The 20250-nt window shown below is 32.7% G+C and overlaps 2 protein-coding genes across 2 annotated transcripts; both read left to right on the top strand.

Annotated features, from left to right (window-relative positions):
• Positions 1-3507: 3507 nt before the first annotated feature.
• Positions 3508-5776, top strand: LOC117927835 (tetraspanin-6). The gene is made up of 3 exons (XM_034847527.1): positions 3508-4200; positions 5131-5447; positions 5557-5776. The coding sequence occupies exons 1-3, from the start codon at positions 3709-3711 to the stop codon at positions 5594-5596; spliced, it is 849 nt and encodes a 282-aa protein (XP_034703418.1). The 5' UTR covers positions 3508-3708; the 3' UTR covers positions 5597-5776.
• A 9318-nt stretch (positions 5777-15094) lies between these two features.
• On the top strand, positions 15095-19068 carry LOC117928895 (MLO-like protein 6). Its single transcript, XM_034848996.1, has 15 exons — positions 15095-15423; positions 15752-15809; positions 15901-16043; positions 16140-16256; positions 16346-16406; positions 16861-16949; positions 17088-17162; positions 17273-17367; positions 17461-17510; positions 17612-17652; positions 17776-17949; positions 18069-18104; positions 18190-18257; positions 18356-18416; positions 18515-19068. Exons 1-15 carry the CDS (start codon positions 15301-15303, stop codon positions 18941-18943), a joined length of 1620 nt encoding a protein of 539 aa, XP_034704887.1. The 5' UTR covers positions 15095-15300; the 3' UTR covers positions 18944-19068.
• The last annotated feature ends 1182 nt before the right edge of the window (positions 19069-20250 follow it).

The following is a 20250-nucleotide window of genomic DNA, read 5'->3' as shown; positions in this document are numbered from 1 at the left end:
TCAAGTGAAGGAATTTTTCTGTCTCAAAGAAAGTATGCCTTAGATTTCTTACAGGAGACTGGAATGTCGGGATATCAACCTGTTAATACACCAATAGAAGAAAGTCTGAAATTGTGTGTTGAGCCTAGTCAAGTATCAACCGATAAGGGAAGATACCAGAGACTTGTGGGGAGATTAATGTACTTAGCTCATACAAGACCAGATCTTGCTTATGCATTGAGTGTAGTGAGTTAATACATGCATAATCCTGGAGAACAACATATGAATGCAGTCATGCGTATTTTGAGGTATTTGAAGAATGCTCCTAGGAAGGGAATTTTGTTCGCTAAAAATGTTGATCATTAGAGTATAGAAGTATATACTGATGCTGATTGGGCCGGTGTACTGGATGATAGGCGATCTACATTTGGTTACTTTACCTTTGTAGGTGGTAATCTTGTGACATGGAAAAGTAAGAAACAGAATGTCGTCGCTCGTTCAAGTGCAGAAACGGAATTTAGAGGTATGGCTCTAGGACTCTGTGAGGCATTATGGCTAAGACTCCTCTTACAGGATTTAGGTTACCTATCTAGGCAACCAATCCGATTGTTTTGTGACAATAAAGCCGCATGTGATTTTGCTCATAATCCAGTACAACATGATCTTACAAAGCATGTCGAGGTGGATAGATTCTTCATTAAGGAAAAGTTGGATAATAAGATTGTGGAATTGCCTAAGATTAGATTAGAAGATCAATTGGCCAATGTCCTTACCAAAGCTGTCTCAAGTCAAGTGTTCTCAAAATTTTTAGACAAGTTGAGCATGTGTGACATCTATGCACCAACTTGAGGGGGAGTGTTGAGATATTAGGAATGTTTAGATATTAGGAAAGTTGAAATATTATGAATTTTGAGAAATTAAGAATATTGAGATACTAGGAATATTGAGATATTAGGAATATTGAGATATTAGGAAAGTTGAGATATTAGGATATTAGTTGTTATTTCCTTGTATCATTCTTTCCCATTCTTAGAATGGTGATTACTCTCTATATATACTCTGTACATGAACAAATGAAAGAATGAATGAAAAAACTACAATTTATCAATTTGAAGAGTAAAGTAGCAACACAGGTGGAAGGATACAGCAAGGTCGAATGCTGTAGACTGCAACGTGGGTGGAAGGATGCAATGGGGACGAGCACAGTGGAGAGAGTAGCAAACAGAGAAAGAGATTGTAGAGAGTTAGGAGAGATATCGATGTAGGGCGCAGAATGATTGTAGGAATGACAACAAAGGAAACAGAACGTCTCAAAGTATGAAAAATTATATTAAAGACTCCGAGGGGTGCAAGGCCTTTTATAGCCAAACTCTTACTAGACTCTCCTATAAAAGTACCATAATAGAATAATTCTTAAAAAAGTTGATTAAAATAGTTAATTTGATTTGATCAAAGAACATTCAATTGGAATTGTGAACGTATGTACATGCACGGGGGAGAGGGGGGCCTGGTCACCAAAAATTCCATTGAAATGGGCTTTAACCTCTTGGGTTTGTGAGACACACAGAGTCTTCCAACATATCTTGGGTTACACAGTCTTCCAACATATCTTGGGTTGAGAGCGCGCACACACACACAGTCTTCTAATATTTCTTGGGTTACACAGTCTTCCAATATGTCTTGGGTTCAGCACACACGCAGAGTCTTCCAATATAGTTTGATTTGGAGTGAAGCATTTTGAGGGTGCCTTTTTGTTAAAAAAAAAAAAAAAAATTAGTGAAGAAACATTCAAATTAATAAATTAATATTGGATATGTAACAGTGGTCATGGACAATACTGGTTCTTGCTTTTCTCTGAGAAAGTAAAGTTATTTTGTAGGGCATTTTTGGGACCAAAAAGTTAAGAAACATGACAATACATTACAAACTGTTTCTATATTTCCATTTCTTTCAGTTTTCCTTGAGAATGGTATAAATTCTTTTTGGATTAAAAGGCCACAGTGGCATTATGGAATATTTTCTTTTGAGCATTCATACTTATAATTTGACACTTTGTGCTAAGCCCTCCTATTTCCATCCATTTTGATGCCATTTTTTTGAACAGTTAACCACATTAAAAAAATTAAAAATAAAGGCTATGTTTGATTCCTGATAAATTTGAGAGAAAATACCAAAGAAAGAAAATTGAAAAAAAAAAGAAGAAAAGTGAAGAAAAATAAAAAATAAATTATTTTTTAAAATGATTTTTCAAATTCATTTAACTTATTTCCTTTTATTATATAAATATTAAATAATTTTAAAATATATAAATTTATAATTAATTTTAATTATATTTGATTTTCTTTCATACTTTTCATAATAAAATCAAACACGAGAAAACAATTTTTCTTACTTTTTTTGTTCTTTCCTTAATACTTTTCGGGAATCAAACATAGCCAAAAGGAATTCATTAAAGTTAGGTTTGGCTCCCGGTAAATACTAAGAAAAGAAAAAAAATACAAAGGAAAATGATTTTATCATATTTGGTTGTCTATGAAAAATATCAAAGAGAATAAAATATAATTCAAATTAGTTGGAAATTTATATATTTTTAAATTATTTAATTTTTATATCGAATAAATTAAAATAAATAAAATGAGTTTGAAATAACATATAAAAATAATTTATCAACTTTTACTATATATTTTAATTTTTTTCACTTTTTCTTTTATATTTTCTTTCACTTACATTTTTTCTCAATTTTTCTGGAACCAAACATAACCTAAAAAAAATTTAGGAATTAATTAATTAATTAATTAGTTAAAACAAAGTTAAAAAAACCCCTTGATTAAATTTTTTACATGTAATAATATTTCAAGATTCTCAAGATATATATTAATATTAGGTCTTACCATCAAAAAAGACTTTCAATAAAAATAAAAAAAAGCAAAAAGAAAAAGAAAAAAGAAAGTTTAATGTGAATAATTTTTTTATTTACATGGTTCTTTATTTAAAAAAGGACTTTCAAACTGAGGAGTGTGGAAGGCTTTAGCAAAAAAGTTGAGAAGAAAATCTGGTAAGAAGAAAGTAGTGGAGGCATAAAGAGAATCAAACAAGGCATTAACTAAAGCTTAAAAGAAGATAAGGAAGAAGCATCATATATTCCCATATCCCCATTCTGCTTCTCAGCCCTCACCTTGCTTCCTAAAGAAGCCAAATGGGCTCCATCCCCAAAATACTATATGCACCTTTTTTTTACACCCAAAATGGCCCTTATTCTTTACTTGCCTTGCCCCTCACCTATTCCCTAAAGTCGTTTGGAATTTGGATTGGGAGCAACCCTGTCCTAAACTAGAACAACTATTTATTTCATGCTGTCATCAATTTCCCTTATAGTAACTTTTTTTAAGTGCTTGTGTGAATGACTTTAAAGGTGTTTAGTGTAATATTATACAAACTTAAGAAGGGTATCCAAACAGGCCCTTACAAAGTGCAAATAAAGGCACCTTAATGGCTAAGAGCAACAACTAGTTTATTCATTTCCTAATACAGGGAAAGCACTCGGATAAGCAAAGGCCACAGGCATTTTGAATTCCCGAAGCTTTGAGCAAAGAGAAAAGCAGTGTCACACTTACAAAAGAGAAAGCTGAAGAATACACGGTATACACCACAAGAAGAAAAGCAGTAAAGAGAGAGAGAGAGCTGCAGCAGCAGTGAGTGCAACACAGAGAGGAGAGAGAAGAGAGGATCATGTATAGGTTCAGCAACACAGTGATCGGCTTCTTGAACTTGTTCACTCTCTTGGCGTCGATACCCATCATCGGGGGAGGGCTATGGATGGCAAGGAGCAGCACAACATGTGAAAGCTTTCTGCAAACACCACTTCTGGTGGTTGGTTTTGTGGTTTTGATAATATCTCTTGCAGGCTTCATTGGTGCCTGCTTTAACGTTGCATGGGCACTCTGGTTGTACTTGGTGGTCATGTTATTCCTCATTGGGACCTTACTGGGCTTAACCATATTTGGCTTCGTCGTCACCAGCCAAGGCGGCGGCGTGGAAGTTCCCGGTAGGGTTTATAAGGAGTACCAGCTGGAGAAGTATTCTTCATGGTTGAAGAGCCGAATCAAGGATCCCCATTACTGGAGCACCATCAGGAGCTGCATATTGGGTTCAAACACTTGTGCCCAGATTGCTTTTTGGACTCCTCTCGATTATCTGGAGAGGGACATGACTCCTATTCAGGTTATCTTCTTTACCTTTCTTCAAGGTTGTTTCAGTGATTTTGAAACTCATTTCATTAGTTTTTACCTCAATTACCGTGATATATCCATATATATATATATATATATATATATAGTGATTTTGAAACTCATTTTATTAGTTTTTACCTCAATTACCGTGATATCCTAGGAAAATATATATATAGTGATTTTGAAACTCATTTTATTAGTTTTTACCTCAATTACCGTGATATCCTAGGAAAATATATATATATATATATATATATATATATATATATATATATATATATATATATATATATATATATATATAAACTTCTTTTAATCAAGTACGTGTATATTAAACTAGAGTCTCGAGTCAGGGTCTAAGTCCTGCTAGGAGCTTGTGTTTGTTTGTCCTTATAAGGAGTACTTGCCTATTTGGTCCTATAATTTGATAGTCTCATGTGAGGGCCCTTGGCCCAAGTTAAAAACTAATCCTACGCTTTATTTTGAGCTAATTTTAGGTGAATCCTTACATTAGAGGCTTTATGTGTTCGAATAACCATGTTTAAAAAGCTTATTAAAAATGAGTTTAACATGAAAAATGAAGAAAATATCGGTTTCGATTTCACTTTCAATTAGAGTAAAAAATAGAAAGCTATCTCAAACCAAACATAAATATATACTCTTACATGAATCACAAAATTTTCCCCTTTTGCTCAATTTAATGTTTATTATCCTCTTTTTCGCCTAATTGTCATATGTATATTGTAACGAGTAAAATAATAAAAGTAATATTAACTATGCTACAAGCTAAGAAACAACATTATATCTGGTCTATATACATATTTTTATTATTAATCAATTATTTAATTTATAATATTTTTAATAAAATTTAAATTATTTATGTATTATAAAGGAGCTAATCTTACTATGGTTTTATATAAAGTCGGGTTGTTGCAAGCCACCAACATCATGCAACTATGCCACGGCAACGATGATGACCCAAGACGCGGACTGCTACCGATGGAACAACGCCCCGAATTTGCTGTGCTACGAGTGCGATTCGTGCAAGGCCGGGGTGCTGGAACACATAAGAAGAGATTGGCACAAGCTCTCAGTTCTCAACATTGTGATGCTGGTCTTGCTCATTGGCATCTACTCAATTGGATGCTGTGCTTTCAGAAACACAAGAAGATCCGAAACCGATTACCCACACGGCGAAAACCGGATGTCCAAAGTCCGACCCAGATGGGATTTCTACTGGTATGTGACATTTATCCTTGATCCAACCCGCTATCCCCTGCTGGGCCAGCCCAGTTGACCTCATTGGATTCAGCTTAAACTATATAACATTTGCATTTGTGGTAAACAGGTGGAGATGGTGGTACGACAGAAAAAACCAGCTTTACTAGGCAAGAGGCAGAAGTGCTTTTATCTGTATGTTTTACTGCGTGTGGAGGATGGGCAATTGGGACATGGGCCTTTCTTTCTTTCTTGATGTATACACTGTAATATTCATGCCTGCTTTTTCTTTATTTCAAAGCATAAAACACTGACTTTTCCCTTTGGCAATTTACTACTGGCTTTTGACTATAGTGGCGTCTGGAGAGAGGTTTTGGGTAACTAAGCTTTATTTTCAAACAAGGTTTGGTTTGGGAATTTCAAAGAGTCTAGAAAGTAAACACCCAACGTGTTTGCAAGTTTTTCTTGCATTTTCAAATCTATTTAATGCCTCTTTTTGTTTTTTCTTCTCCACCCTTTAAGTTTTTCTAATTTTGGATTAGGATGGCCAAAAATTAGGTGCAATCCTAGAAAAATTGACGTGTATTCTTTCTCACTCTTTGACTGGATTTAGTCTTCCATCTCTATTTTTTTTTTTGTCCTATTATCCTTATATTCTTAGGCTTTCTGTATCATACTTAAGGTTTCAAAAAATATGGAATCGAAGTTAGAATCGAAGTTAGTGTCCATAAAAGAGACCATTTACATTAGGGTTAATTTTATTGACCCTTTAAGGTTTTGACTAAATACGCTTAACCCTTATTGAGTTGAAATTTTATTATATGTCTCCCTTATCATTCTTATTTGATATTTTCACTTATCTCCTCTCTAATTCAAAATAAATGAGGTATTTGACGAATTTTCATAGCAACGATGATTAATTATATTTAATTAAAATCAGAAGTAAGGTGAATGAAATTAACCTTTTAAATTACGTCATGTATACATTTTAGATTCCATTATTTCATGACAAAATCCATTGCATTATTTTGTACTTTGATGTGATTCGTTTTTACCTTTACTTGATAACCTAATTTTACCATACACATTTAACGATCAAAATTGGAAATTCGATAGAGTTTGATTCGATATTCTAACATGTTTCTATATCTAATATTTTCATCCGATTTCCTTTATGCATGTGTAAAATATACATATAATTATAACACGGGATCAAAAGCTTAAAAATGTAACAAAGAGAAAAAAAAAAGTGACTAGATATAAATGATGTGATCAAATTATGTAAAAGAAAAATATAATACAATATAGATTTATTTACTTTTATGTTTGAAATTACATATTTTTTTTTATTACATTAGAGATGAGATGTAGACATTATTAATATTTATAAGGTGTGATAAATGATTTATTATGTGAAAAATATAAAATATTAATTTGATTGATCAATATCGTTGACTAGGTAGCAAGTCATACGCTCATACATACCAAACCTAAAATGGACCCCATTGATAAGACAAAAGGATTAATGGCAACATAAATCTACACAGCAACTCCCTTCCACCATCTCATTCTTATTCATTGCCATATTTTCAGGTCAACTATGATATGGTCCATAATTGAAATTTTGGTATTCATTGCCATAAGAATTTCAACTTTCTATATATATATATATATATATATATATATCAACTATGATATGGTCCATAATTGAAATTTTGGTATTCATTGCCATAAGAGTTTCAACTTTCTATATATCCAAGTCAATAAAGAAAGGGTGGGTGAGGAGGGTGGTGGTGGGCATGGCTGAAATGGTTAAAATCTTCAACTTGAGGACCATTATGATTTCTTTTGATCTTACTGGAGGCCCATGTGCATGTTTAATAAAAAAATATAATAAAAATTTAAAATTATTCTAACCAATTAACACTAAAATGGAACCCCTAAATTTTTTGAATTTACGGGTCTTTTTAAAGCTATATTTGATTCACAGAAAAGTTTAGAGGAAAGTAAAAAAAACTAAAAAATAAATTTAAAATTAATAAATTTTTTTTATATATTATTGTAAACTCATTTTACTTATTTAACTTTTTTTTATAAAGATTAAATAATTTAAAAATATATAAACTTATTACTAATTTTAATTATATTTAACTTTATATTCTATTTTTCATAATAAAATCAAATATGAGAAAATAATTTTTCTTAACATTTTTTTCTTTTATTAGCATTTTTTGGAACCAAACATAGTCTTAATATTTAAAAATGTTACTAAGCCTATCTGATTATAATTTGATTACAATTAAAATACTTTAATTTGGATAGGAATTGAAAAGTGGAAAATCTTTCAATAAAATTAAACATGTGATAAGAGGTAGTGGAATTCACGCTGACTTTCTGGAAAGACAGACAAGCTCTGGAATTTGTTTGAGGATAGAGGTGAAGGATTATCAATGTCAGTGAGGATGAGATTAGAAACACAGATGCATTTCATGTGTGTTTGGCAGCTTCTTCCTTATCCAATGATTCACAAGGTAGGTCTCAGTGACGTTAAACTCATGAAACAGCTGCCAGCACCTTCTCATTGTAGCCTCCCCTACTTTACTGGCATTCATGTCCGGCAGTACATTGGCACGTAGGGTGAATTTAACCTGTTGGATCGTAGCCAACAATACCCTCTTCGGCCAGCTTTTTCATTCCTTTTGCATTGGACAGGCACGCGTTTTAGATCCCTCCTATGACTAAGTTAGTTTGGGGAGAATTTTTGACAGAGTTTCCTTAAGAATCAAATTATGTACCTGGGTGGATAATGCTTTAGAGTGATTTATATTGATCGGGTGCTACTCTGCTCACAAAGTTTGTTCGAATAGGACTATTGGGTAGCTCACTTTTCGCATTCCCATGTAACATTTTCTATGTTTTTATTTGAAAAATAACACATTATTAACATGAATGTTTTTTATCATTTCAAATATTTATATTGTAGTTTTTTTTTTTAAGTTATTTTTATAAGAAAAAAGCGGGGACATTTTTATAGACCAAAAAATATAAAGGAGTAAGTTTTTAGAATTGGGTTTTCAACTACCCTTTAAATAATAACATGTAGAAAATTATGGGATGAAATTACCATGTGCTCCAAAAGAATGTGCATGAATTAGCTCTCATGTTCTTCTAGAAGCCACTTGTATCATATTTCATATAAAGAAAATTCAAAAGCAGAAATGTCAGACATGATCAGTTTAGCCAAAGCCGCAAGCAAGTCTTATGCAATGGAATGAAATCATAAGTCTAGACAAGGACGAATGAAGGTAATGGTTACATGCTCAATAGCCTCCATCTCTTAGTTGGCTATGATATTCCTCCTTCAATGCCACAATTTCAAAGTGGATACTTCTTTTCGTCCATTCCCAAAGGAGAAGTGTGACATCCTACATCGGATAGGGGGGAAAGCTTTTGACGTTATATAAGTATTGACTCCTCGTAACCCTATAGACATGTTTTAATACCGTGAAGACCTTTTTGGGTCCAAAGCGAATAATATCTATACGGTTAGAAGTAGGTCGTTATAAATGGTAGTAGAGCGCATCTCCGACCTCGTTGTAGGGATTTGTTTGGCATTGAATGAGTGTTCATCTGTTTGGCCTTACAATTCTGTGGGACACAACGAGGATGTTGTATCTGCATGAGAGGAATGTTTATGACATCCCACATATACTATATAAGTATGGATTTTTCTTAATCCTATAGACGCATTTTTAAGTCGTGAGGGTCTTTTTAGGTCCAAAGCGGACAATATCTACATGATTGTGAGTGGGTCGTTACAAATGGTATTAGAGCCGATCCTTGACTTCGGTGTGGGGTTTGTTTGGCCCCGTAACGGTGTTTGTTTGTTTGACCCTACAATCCTGTGGGACACAACGAGAACGTTGTGTTTGCATGAGGGGTGTTTGTGACATTCCACATTGAATAGGGAGGAAAGTTCCTGATGCTATATAAGTATGAACTCTTCTTAACCCTGTAAATGCGTTTTAAAGTCGTGAGGGCCCTTTTGGGTCTAAAGCGGACAATATCTACACGGTTGGGAGCGGGTCGTTACAAATGGTATTATAGTCGATCCCCAACTTCTGTGTGAGATTTGTTTGGCCCCGTAAAGGTGTTTGTCTGTTTGGCCCCACAATCCCGTGGGACACAACGAGGACGTTGTGTCTGCATGGGGGAGTGTTTGTGACATCCTACATCGGATAGGAGGGAAAGTTTCTGGTGCTATATAAGTGTGGACTTCTCTTAATCCTGTAAACGAGTTTTAAAGTTGTGAGGGTCCCTCTGGGTTCAAAGCTGATAATACCTACACGGTTGAGAGCGGATTGTTACAAATAGTATCAGAGTCAACCCCCGACCTCGGTGTGGGGTTTATTTGGCCCTATAAGGGTGTTTGTCTGTTTGGCCTCACAATTTCATGGGACACAATGAGGACGTTGTGTTTGCATGGCGGGTGTTTGTGACATTCCACATCGGATACACTACGTAAGTATGGACTCCTCGTAACCCTTTAGATGCGTTTTAAAGCCATGAAGACCTCTTTGGGTCCAAAACGGACAATATCTACACGGTCGGGAGCGGGTCGTTACAAGAAGCCAGTCTAGAATAGAACAAAACAACTCAATTCCCTAAAATATGAAGCAGAAGACAGTCTAGACTGGAACAATTCAATTCCCTAAGATATGAAGCTTCGTGGAAATGCAATTTGATGAGTTAAGGCTCTGTTTGGTTCCAAAAAATTTGAAAGAAAATGGAGAGGAAAAGATTATGTTTGATTTCTTGAACACTTGAGAGAGAATGCAAGGGAAAAAAAATTAGAAGGAAAATAAAAAATAAATTTAAAATAATAAATTTTTTATTATATATTATTTCAAACTCTTTTCATTTATTTTAATTATTCAATATAAATATTAAATAATTTTAAAATATATAAAATTTTATTTATTTTAATTATATTTGATTTTCTTTCATATTTTCCTCAATAATATCAAATATAAGAAAATAATTTTTCTTAACGTTTTTTTTTTCCTTAATATTTTCACACAACCAAACATAACCTAAAAGATTCGAGTATATTATATATATATATATATGAGAAAATGCTTTATAACACTTGCTTAATAGAATAATCCAAGGATTCTCAAGTGGCTCGTTTTTAGTTTCTCATTATAAGTGTTGAAAATTGTCAAATCAATCTTGTGCATGATTAGTTAGGAGTGAAAATATAACGCCTGTTTGACGATGGTTTTTTAAAATAATTTTTTGTTCTTCAGAAAAAAAACTTGAAAAATTCATTTAACAATAAAAAAAATGTTTTCTGTTCTTAAAAACAGAAAATAATGTGTTTTTAAAAAACATATTTTAATTATTTTAACTTGTTTTATGAAAATTATTTTTATAAAATAATTATAAAAACATTTAAAATATTTAAAAATAAAACACTACAAAATAAAATTATTTTTAAAAAATATTTAAAAATATAAAAAATAGGTAAAAAAAACATTTTAAGTTTTAAATCAGACTTTTGTTTTATAAAACCTCATAAAATAGTTTTCAAAAATTATTCTCAAAAATTATTTTTCACAATTATTTTTTAAAACAATTACCAAATAAACTAGTAATCTCTTTCAAATTTTAATTGTTTTTGAGAACAATTACCAAATTGGCTCATAATCTATTTTGAATTTTAACTTTATTTATATTTTTGAAATTAAGTGCCAAGTAGGATATAGCCAACAATTAATCACACATTAAAAACTCTTATGTGGCACAAAATTATGAGCTAAAAGATAAAGTTACAACATTGACAATAAACATAAGTTATTCAATCCATCCTAGATTTTCACTTCCTCTATTTGCACACTTTTATTAAACAATCCCCAATGAATCTTTTATTAAACACATTGAACTTCTTTTAAGGCATGGATATTTGACTTTCTTCAAGTTTTTAAGGGAATGTTCTTTCTCCAATGATTGAGAGTATCATGACGAATTAATTGTTGTTGAACAGTGAAAATATATGTTTTAAGGTTTTCAAAATTCAAATGTGAAGAAAATAAAGAGTATAATTTCAATAATGCCAAAGTTCTTCAAATTTGGAAATTTGTTCTTTTTATTTTTAAAATACTTTTTAAACAATTTTTTTAAAAATAAATTAAGAATTTTTGTGAACTTTGGGATTTATTTTCCTTTTTTTAAAATAAAGAATAATAGTATTTATTATATAAAAAGTATAGATTTATTTTATAGGTTGTTATTTTTTTTAATTCTACAAATTTTTTAAACAATTTTTAAAAATCACTATCTTTTAAAAGTTTTTAAAATTGTTACATTTTATAGGGATGACGATAGTGCGGACTTTTTTGGGTACATGTGCCTAATTATCTATGTTTGAAATTTAAATAAATGGATTAGGAATGAAGTTAAGTTTTTTTTTTTAAAACTCGGAATTCAAAGCAGGTTCAAGATAGGTTTGGGTATTACTTTGACTCACCCTACCTGATTATATATAAAATTAGTTTTAAAAATTAAATTAATTTAATTTTTATATTCTTATTTTTAATATATATAATAATAAAATACTTTTCAATAACATAAGTTATAATAATTTTAATTATTTATAAAATATATTTATTTTAATAAAATTAAAGAATTTTTAGAAATTTTTTTTTTTTTCAAAATAAAGTTAAATGGGGTGAGTATGATATGAGAAATTCGCATATCCACAGTACCCAACTTAATTTTAAAATATGTGGACACTTTTTATTGTGGGAAACACCCAAATGAAGTTTTATTAGATATGCTTGATTTCCGAAAAATACTAAGGTTATATTTGGTTCTTAAAAAATATTAAGGTTATGTTTTGTTTCCAAAAAATATTAAAGTTCCAAAAAATAGTAAGGAAAGAAAAAAATTCTAAGGAAAATAATTTTATAATATTTGATTGTCTTATGAAAAATTTCAAAGAAAATAAAATATAATTAAAATTAGTCACAAACTTGTATATTTTACAATTATTTAATCTTTATATTAATGAATTAAAATAAATAAAATGAATTTAAAATAATAAATAAAAATAATTTATCAATTTTCACTTTATTTTTTATTTTTCTTCACTTTTTATTTCCTTTTACTTTTTTTTTTCTTTTCCTTATATTTTCTCTCAAAAATTTCAGGAACTAAACATAAGGAAATAATTTTTTTTTTTATAAATAATTTTTGTATATTTGGTTTTATTATAAAAAATATGGAAAAAAAAAATTAAATATAATTAAAATTAGTTAAAAATTTATGTATTTTTCATACATCTAAATAAACATATAAAAATAATTAATTTATTTTAAATCTATTTTTTTTTTTACTTTTTCTTTCCCTTCACTTTTTTTTTTCTATTTTTTTCCTCAAATTTACTGAACCAAACCTAACCATGAGGTTTTTGTTATGAATAAAACAACTGTAACTTGCCTCGTTCTTTAAACTACTTATGATTAAGCCAATTGAAGGTTGCCTTGTCCTTTCCCGTAATATGAGGAAAGATGGAGGAAAAAAATTGAACATTAACCCAGCATTGGGCACCATTGAGGGGTCTCTCGCTCTCATGGAATGCACCAGCAGAAAGACCCACTTGCCTTCAATGGCAAGGACTACTCCTTCCCTAATGAGATGGAGTTTCCAGTACATGCTCATCCACAAAGCTACAAACTGAAGGGAATCAAAGAAAACCACACATTTCTCTTCTACAGTCAAATTTGGAGGCTGCAGGCTGGCTGACCGCTGGCTGGCTCGCTCCTCAGCCCAAAAATTTCTCTTCATACATTATTACATGATTGTTCAGTGACTTAATTAACCTTTTAAACATATGAGTTCTGGATGCATGGGGTTGGAAATTTTATTTATAATAGTCTTGGATTTGGACATAACTAAAAATGAAAACCTACCCCAAATTGACTGGTTGATTTGCATTTCTAGCTCTTTGTTTTTTCTTTGATGCCGGACAAATGCTCCCACTTACCTTAAGAGAAAGACGTACACAATCAATGTATTTATTATATACACTAACGTCCCACATCGATTACCCAAAAAGAATTTGGATATTATAAAATTTTGGATATTGTATATATAATGGACTCTTTCTAAAATATATAAATATATTTTAAAGTTGTAAACATTTATTAATATTCGAATGGATGATATTTCAACATGGATATGTCATCAATTAATAGCTTTTTGACTCCTACTTTTCACTTACGTGCACCTCCAATTGGTGCCCCATGATCTATTGTCGACGTCAAGGACAAGTCACATTGACCCTGAGGCCAAACCTTTAATTTGGGCAACCTCATGGTTCACACCAAGAACAAGTCTTTGGGCACTGTGGTAGGTCGTTTTGTCTGTTTGTTCTCCGCGGGTCACAAACTATTGGATGAGGGAAAACTTTTTCCTGCACCCAAAAGGTCGATGCTAATTAAGACTTTCAAGTCTTAACCGGTTAGGTACTACCATAGACCAAGTCATATGAAACTTCTACAATGATTGATCAATTTTCATTAAATTTTTTTTAGGTACCTAAAGAATATGATAAAATTTAAATCATTATAAGGAAGTATAAATAATACGATCAAGCAACAAAAAAAGGAAATTAAAATGCTAAGTATCATGCTCGAGATAAAAAAAAAAACCAAAAAATATACGAAACAATAAAATCGAATTTGGTATAAAATCATAAATTTTTAATATATATATAAGATGATTTGATTGATAATGTTTTTAAGACCAAGTTAATATAGTAATGATACCCATTAATGTTTCAATATTCTAGATCAATATATACAAAGTTATGCCTAAAACAAAATTTTCAAGTCAATATTGTAAGTATTCATCCTCCTAATGATTCCAATATTCTAGATCAATATATACAAAGTTATGCCTAAAACAAAATTTTCAAGTCAATATTGTAACTATTCGTCCTCCTAATGATTTGGACTAACTATAAGTATTATTTTCTTGGGTGGGTGAAAAATCAAACAAAACCGTCATTGCTAGGATGCTTCAATCAAACGAAAGTTGTAATGCAAATGATTCTAGAAACTCCACATTTCAATTTTGTTTAGACCATGCAGTTGTATAAATGGCTGGAAATTTAACATACATATAATATGATTGGTATATGAGGAATGTCTTCAAAACCAGTAACGGTCATTGTAATTGGATATGAAGAATCATGAGGCCAGTGCCGTTCATTGGTATGAGACTAAGTCTAGCTGCTATGCTGTAAATTCAACGAGGAACTTCAAAGGGGTCGAATATAGCATATAGTTCATATGAAAAATGCCCACCTGTCATTGTCCACATGCAGCAATATTAGACTAGTCTGCTATTCCTTCAACACGTTCACGGGGCTTACTATTCCTTCAAAATTGGAGGTATTGATTTCATGATTACGTTACAAAAATGATCTCTTACCACTGTAGTCTATGTGTGGCTCCCCCCTATTGTGTTTATTTTGCCCTTTTTTTAGGGGCTAGATAGTATAACAACTAGTGATGTTGAAGAGGTCAAGTAGTTTGACATTCCTCTCCTATATATTTATTCAAACTTCCCTCTGCGGAGCAATAAAGAAAGCCTTTCTTTCTATTTCCCTCTCTTCTTTTGTGGGCATTTTGTAGAAGTGGGGGCGGTGGTGAGAGGTTTCTGCAGACACTTTGTGAGGAATTTGCAGTGAGTTTTGTTCACTAAATCATCACTCAGCATCCCCCAACTGGGCGCTAGTGTTGTAGTTCTGATTTTTTTGGCAGTATTTTGGGAGTTGGGGGCACCAGCAGAAGAGGGAGTTTGATCCATGGCTGGTGAACTTGAAGAGCGTAGTTTGGAGGAAACGCCTACTTGGGCTGTTGCAGTGGTCTGCTTTGTGTTGCTTGCTGTTTCGATCTTCATCGAACATATTATTCATCTTATTGGATCGGTAAGGCTGCTTAGTTATTTTCCTGACGGGGTTGATCAGTAGAGTGCCTTGCTGCTCATTATTCATCAACACTTTTCTTGGTGATGATGTCCATGGAAGGATTTTTTTCTTTCTTTCTTTTTTTCCTGGAAATTTGCATTGAATTCAACTTTGGATCAACTATTATCAAATCTGCATTAAACACCCCACCCCCCCCACAAAAAAAAAAAAAGTACTTATTTTCAAAAATTAATTAGTAGAGATAAAGTGTAGGTGTTTAATAGAGTAAAAGAAAATTTTCATATTCATGAGTTGATTTGATTATGATCAGTTCTGACTTCATTTGCAGTGGTTAAAAGGCAGACACAGGCGAGCCCTTTATGAATCTCTGGAAAAGATCAAAGCGGGTGATTCTTTTAACTTCTTCTCGTTGAGAGTAGTTCTTCCATAATATATCCAAAGGTCTAACCCTTTTCTATCTTGGCTTGTGTTGTGAAGAGCTTATGCTGTTGGGATTCATATCCTTGCTGCTTACAATATTACAAGATTACATTTCAAAGATATGCATTTCTGAGAGTGTCGGGTCCACTTGGCACCCTTGTAAAAAGGAACCCAAAGATTTTAAGAATACATGCTCTGAGGTAATTAAGTTCAGATAATTTCTATCTTATTAATCCTTCTGACTTCCAGAAATATTATTGACTGAAAAAGGTGTTTCACACCCTCTTTTTCTGCAGGGAAAAGTCCCATTAGTGTCTTCCTATGGGATCCATCAACTCCATATATTCATCTTTGTGTTAGCTCTCTTTCATGTGATCTACTGTGTGGCCACCTTGGCTTTGGGAAGAACCAAGGTACATAATATGGTTATTGAATACTTGTTTCATCTTCTGATCAGTTTGTAGGTGTTTATGGTTATTGAATGCTTGTTTTTGGATTGTAGATGAGAAGATGGAAGGCTTGGGAGGATCAAACTAAGACGATTGAATATCAATACTCTCATGGTAATTAAAGTCTCTATACTGGAATCCTTACCTCTCTCATCTATGGCTGTCCAACTCATGAGGGTTCCATTTGGTCTGAAAGTCATCATCACATCTCCACATTCAACAATCAAGGGTTCTAAGTCAAAAAGTAAAATAAAATAAACAAATATATCATATTTTATCGACACTTAATTTTTTTTTTTTAAATTTGAAGACTAATTGCAATTCTAAGTTCAAACCTATGTATATTTTTCCATTAAAGCAATTGAAAAAGTCACATCCTAAATGCATGGTTGTAGAGAAAAATACGTCATTGACTTTTGTGATGACTTACACATTTTTAAGATGTTATAGATAATATTATTATGTTTTCAAATTCAGAAAAAAAAAAAATTAAAATCATACACTTTTGTTTACATTTTATATATGGCCCTACATATGTGACACTTTGAGTATATATGTGTTGTTGCAGATCCAGAGAGGTTTAGGTTTGCAAGGGATACATCCTTTGGGCGCAGGCATTTGAATTTCTGGAGCCGCTCTCCTGTTCTCCTCTGGATTGTAAGATTTTTTTACCCTCATTTTCTCGGGAAAATTAATAAGTTTTAAGTATTTCATTGAATCCTAAGTATCAATTATTATTGAAAATATAACAAACTTCTGTACTACTTTTTTTTTTTTTTTTGTCCATATCTTCAGGTCTGCTTCTTCAGACAATTCTTCAGATCGGTTAACAACGTTGACTATCTTACATTAAGACATGGATTTATCATGGTAAGTTGAACATATGAATATCTGTACCAATTTGATCACACTCAAGAAAAAAATCGCATATCCAAATTGATCATGGATGGAGCTCTAATGTAATAGTAATCGATTTTCAGGCACATTTGTCACCTGGAAGTGAAGCAAAATTTGATTTCCGAAATTACATCAAAAGATCGCTTGAAGAGGACTTCAAAGTTGTAGTGAGCATCAGGTAAACATCTAGAATTTTGAGCCGCAGATTCATTTCTTTCATTGATCTCTTATCTTACCATCCTGGGGCATATGCCCTTTTGCTTTTATGCAGCCCAGTAATATGGTTCTGTGCAGTATTGTTCCTACTCACCAACACACATGGTAAGCTTAATCCTCATACCATTCTTTGGTAGCTAGCTAGTTACAGTTGGTAATGACTTTGAGGCCACGAGACTGAGAAATTTTCTTTTGTTTTTGGGCAGGGTGGTATTCTTACTTGTGGCTTCCATTCATCCCCTTAGTTGTAAGCACAATTTCATTACAATCCTTTGTTTCTCCAGGATTGGTTTTCAGTTTTAACATATGTTCTTTTGGGTTGAGAGCAATAAGGATGACAAGTTTGGTTGAATCAATGTGAATGTTGTAGATAATACTCTTGGTGGGAACAAAGCTTCAAGTGATCATAACCAAACTGGGATTGAGGATTGCAGAGAGAGGTGATGTGGTGAAGGGTACACCAGTAGTTGAGCCAGCCAACGACCTCTTCTGGTTCAATCGCCCTCACCTCATCCTCTTTCTGATCAACTTTGTTCTCTTCCTGGTATTTCTCAGTTACATCTACTCTATTTACCTTTGTTTGATACTAAGTGGCTCACATAATATACTATGGCACATTCTAACTATGCCTATGCTACTTCTGTCTTGTTTCTCAAATCACAGAATGCATTTCAGCTGGCTTTCTTCGCATGGAGCACGGTAAGCAATTGACTCAAACCTCTCTTTTCTTCCCCTCCTCATCTTTGGAGTGTCTCATGGCCTTTTTTTTTTTCCGATCTTTCAGTATGAGTTTGGGCTGCAATCTTGCTATCACCAAAAGACAGAAGACATTGCCATCAGAATCTCAATGGGGTGAGCTTCATCACAACAACACAACCTGCATATACTAAGGATTAATATAATTATTGGTTTTACCAATTGCTAATTATGTGTGTTGTTGATTTGTTCAGGGTCATCACACAGGTACTATGCAGTTATGTGACACTCCCACTCTATGCCTTGGTGACACAGGTAAGAATGAAAATTCTAGCTTAATCACATGATATTTCAATTTTCGACCTAGTTTCTGCGGATTAAAGAAGTGATGAGATTTTATCTGATATATGCAGATGGGCTCCACCATGAGACCGACAATTTTTAACGACAGAGTGGCCACGGCTCTAAGAAGTTGGCACCAGGCGGCCAGGAAGCACACAAAACATGGGCGCCACTCGAATGGTGTGTCCCCACAGTCGAGTAGGCCAGCGACTCCATCATATGGGATGTCCCCTGTTCATCTATTGCAAGGCTACCACAACCACACTCCTGATATGTCTCCAAGACGATCAAACTTGGACAACGAATGGTATGGGGAAGGAGCAGGGTCTCCAGGGAAGAAGGATGATGATGAGCATGAAAAGGAGAAATTTGAATCCAGAGAGCAGGGACAAGGGATCGAAGACTCGAGCTCAACCCAACTGCCCCTTGGACCCCGCCCAATCCGAACCCAACATGAGATCAACATTACTCTATCGGATTTCTCATTTGCAAAGCGCTGAAGGACATGATTGATCAGGACAAAACTAGGCATATTGATTTGGTTTATTGTTTTTCCTTTCTGCGGCTTGTATTTTGCATGTATATTTGTTACACTTGTGATTTCAATATACTTTTCTTTAATTCAGCATTTGTCTCAAAGGATATCCATTAAAAACAAGGATTTATTTAAAAACCTAGAAACTCTGAGATGATAACAGTAGCTGTGGAAGGGGAAAAATTTAAAATTTTATAATTTACCATATCTTCAAATTTAAGTTAATTATGAACCAATAAAAACTATTTCTTTTTAATTAATTTAAATTGTGACCAATGAAAGACATAAAATTTCTATTAATAAAATATATAGAAGAATGTCCAATATAATCTTCTAAACCTCCTTACATATTATTTTTAATTAAATAATAATATTTTAAAGGACCAAAACTACCAAATGTTAACTTTAATTAAGGAATAATATTTTTAAGGAATAATAGAAATATTTAAATTAATTAATGTGGTGTTTCCAATCCCCTCAACATAATTATGAGATGGAAGTCCTAGAGTGAGAAGGCCTCTTAATAAACTAGCCTAACTGATCACTCATATGAGAGCTTCCCAACATTCTAGCCATGCAAAATCTTTATTTCAACCGTGATATATGACCACCCTGATAAAAGAGTCATAAATTGTTTTATAATGATCCATCCACAAAAAGTGTTTATAAAATTTCCTGTTACTTGTGAGGTATCGAATAATTGAAGTAACTACTTGAACTAGGTAACATACAAATTCCACTAATCTATGAAAAGAGGCTTTTGTGAAATTATCCTCTTTTTTACATTACGTGAGGGAGAGGGAATGTGCTCCCCTACTTGGATTGGGAATAACATGAATGTCTCATTCAAGCCAAAGAGCTGACTCCTTCCAAAGCTTCCTAACAAATGATGAGTGGGACGAGATAAAGTATGAAGAAACCATGAAACACTTAGTTGCCACCAAGGTTAGTGAGCCAACTTGTTATGAAAGACATGTTAGGGATGAATGGTTAAAAAAAGCTCTAGTATAAAGATCCTTGATTATGCATAGACGAAACCATTTGTATACCACCACTGATAAAGATTGAAATTAAGAGGCAACATTTACTAGACATGGGACTGCTCTTGTAGGAATGAATAGGTTGAAAGATAATTCTATGCCCTGGATTATTAAGGTGCATGCAAAACTATTCTAGGAATCTTTAGATCTATGCAACAAAAGCATAAACATATAAAAACTATAGATCTAAATGCTCAAAAAATAATATATGCAGTTTGAATGTTCTTGGATC

This window comes from Vitis riparia, chromosome 13 (assembly GCF_004353265.1).
Source record: "Vitis riparia cultivar Riparia Gloire de Montpellier isolate 1030 chromosome 13, EGFV_Vit.rip_1.0, whole genome shotgun sequence".
In the NCBI taxonomy this organism is placed as follows: domain Eukaryota; kingdom Viridiplantae; phylum Streptophyta; class Magnoliopsida; order Vitales; family Vitaceae; genus Vitis; species Vitis riparia.
Note: the sequence above shows the minus strand (reverse complement) of the source record. Positions and strands in the feature narration are given on the sequence as shown.

What these genes read in the sequence shown, in the direction of transcription:
- LOC117927835 (XM_034847527.1), top strand. Translation starts at nt 3,709, where the DNA reads ATGTATAGGTTCAGCAACACAGTGATCGGCTTCTTGAACTTGTTCACT. An exon ending in GGGACATGACTCCTATTCAG is followed by an intron (nt 4,201 to 5,130) that starts GTTATCTTCTTT and finishes TTTTATATAAAG; the next exon opens with TCGGGTTGTTGCAAGCCACC. An exon ending in CCCAGATGGGATTTCTACTG is followed by an intron (nt 5,448 to 5,556) that starts GTATGTGACATT and finishes TGTGGTAAACAG; the next exon opens with GTGGAGATGGTGGTACGACA.
- LOC117928895 (XM_034848996.1), top strand. Translation starts at nt 15,301, where the DNA reads ATGGCTGGTGAACTTGAAGAGCGTAGTTTGGAGGAAACGCCTACTTGG. An exon ending in TCTGGAAAAGATCAAAGCGG is followed by an intron (nt 15,810 to 15,900) that starts GTGATTCTTTTA and finishes TGTGTTGTGAAG; the next exon opens with AGCTTATGCTGTTGGGATTC. An exon ending in TTCCATTCATCCCCTTAGTT is followed by an intron (nt 17,653 to 17,775) that starts GTAAGCACAATT and finishes TGAATGTTGTAG; the next exon opens with ATAATACTCTTGGTGGGAAC.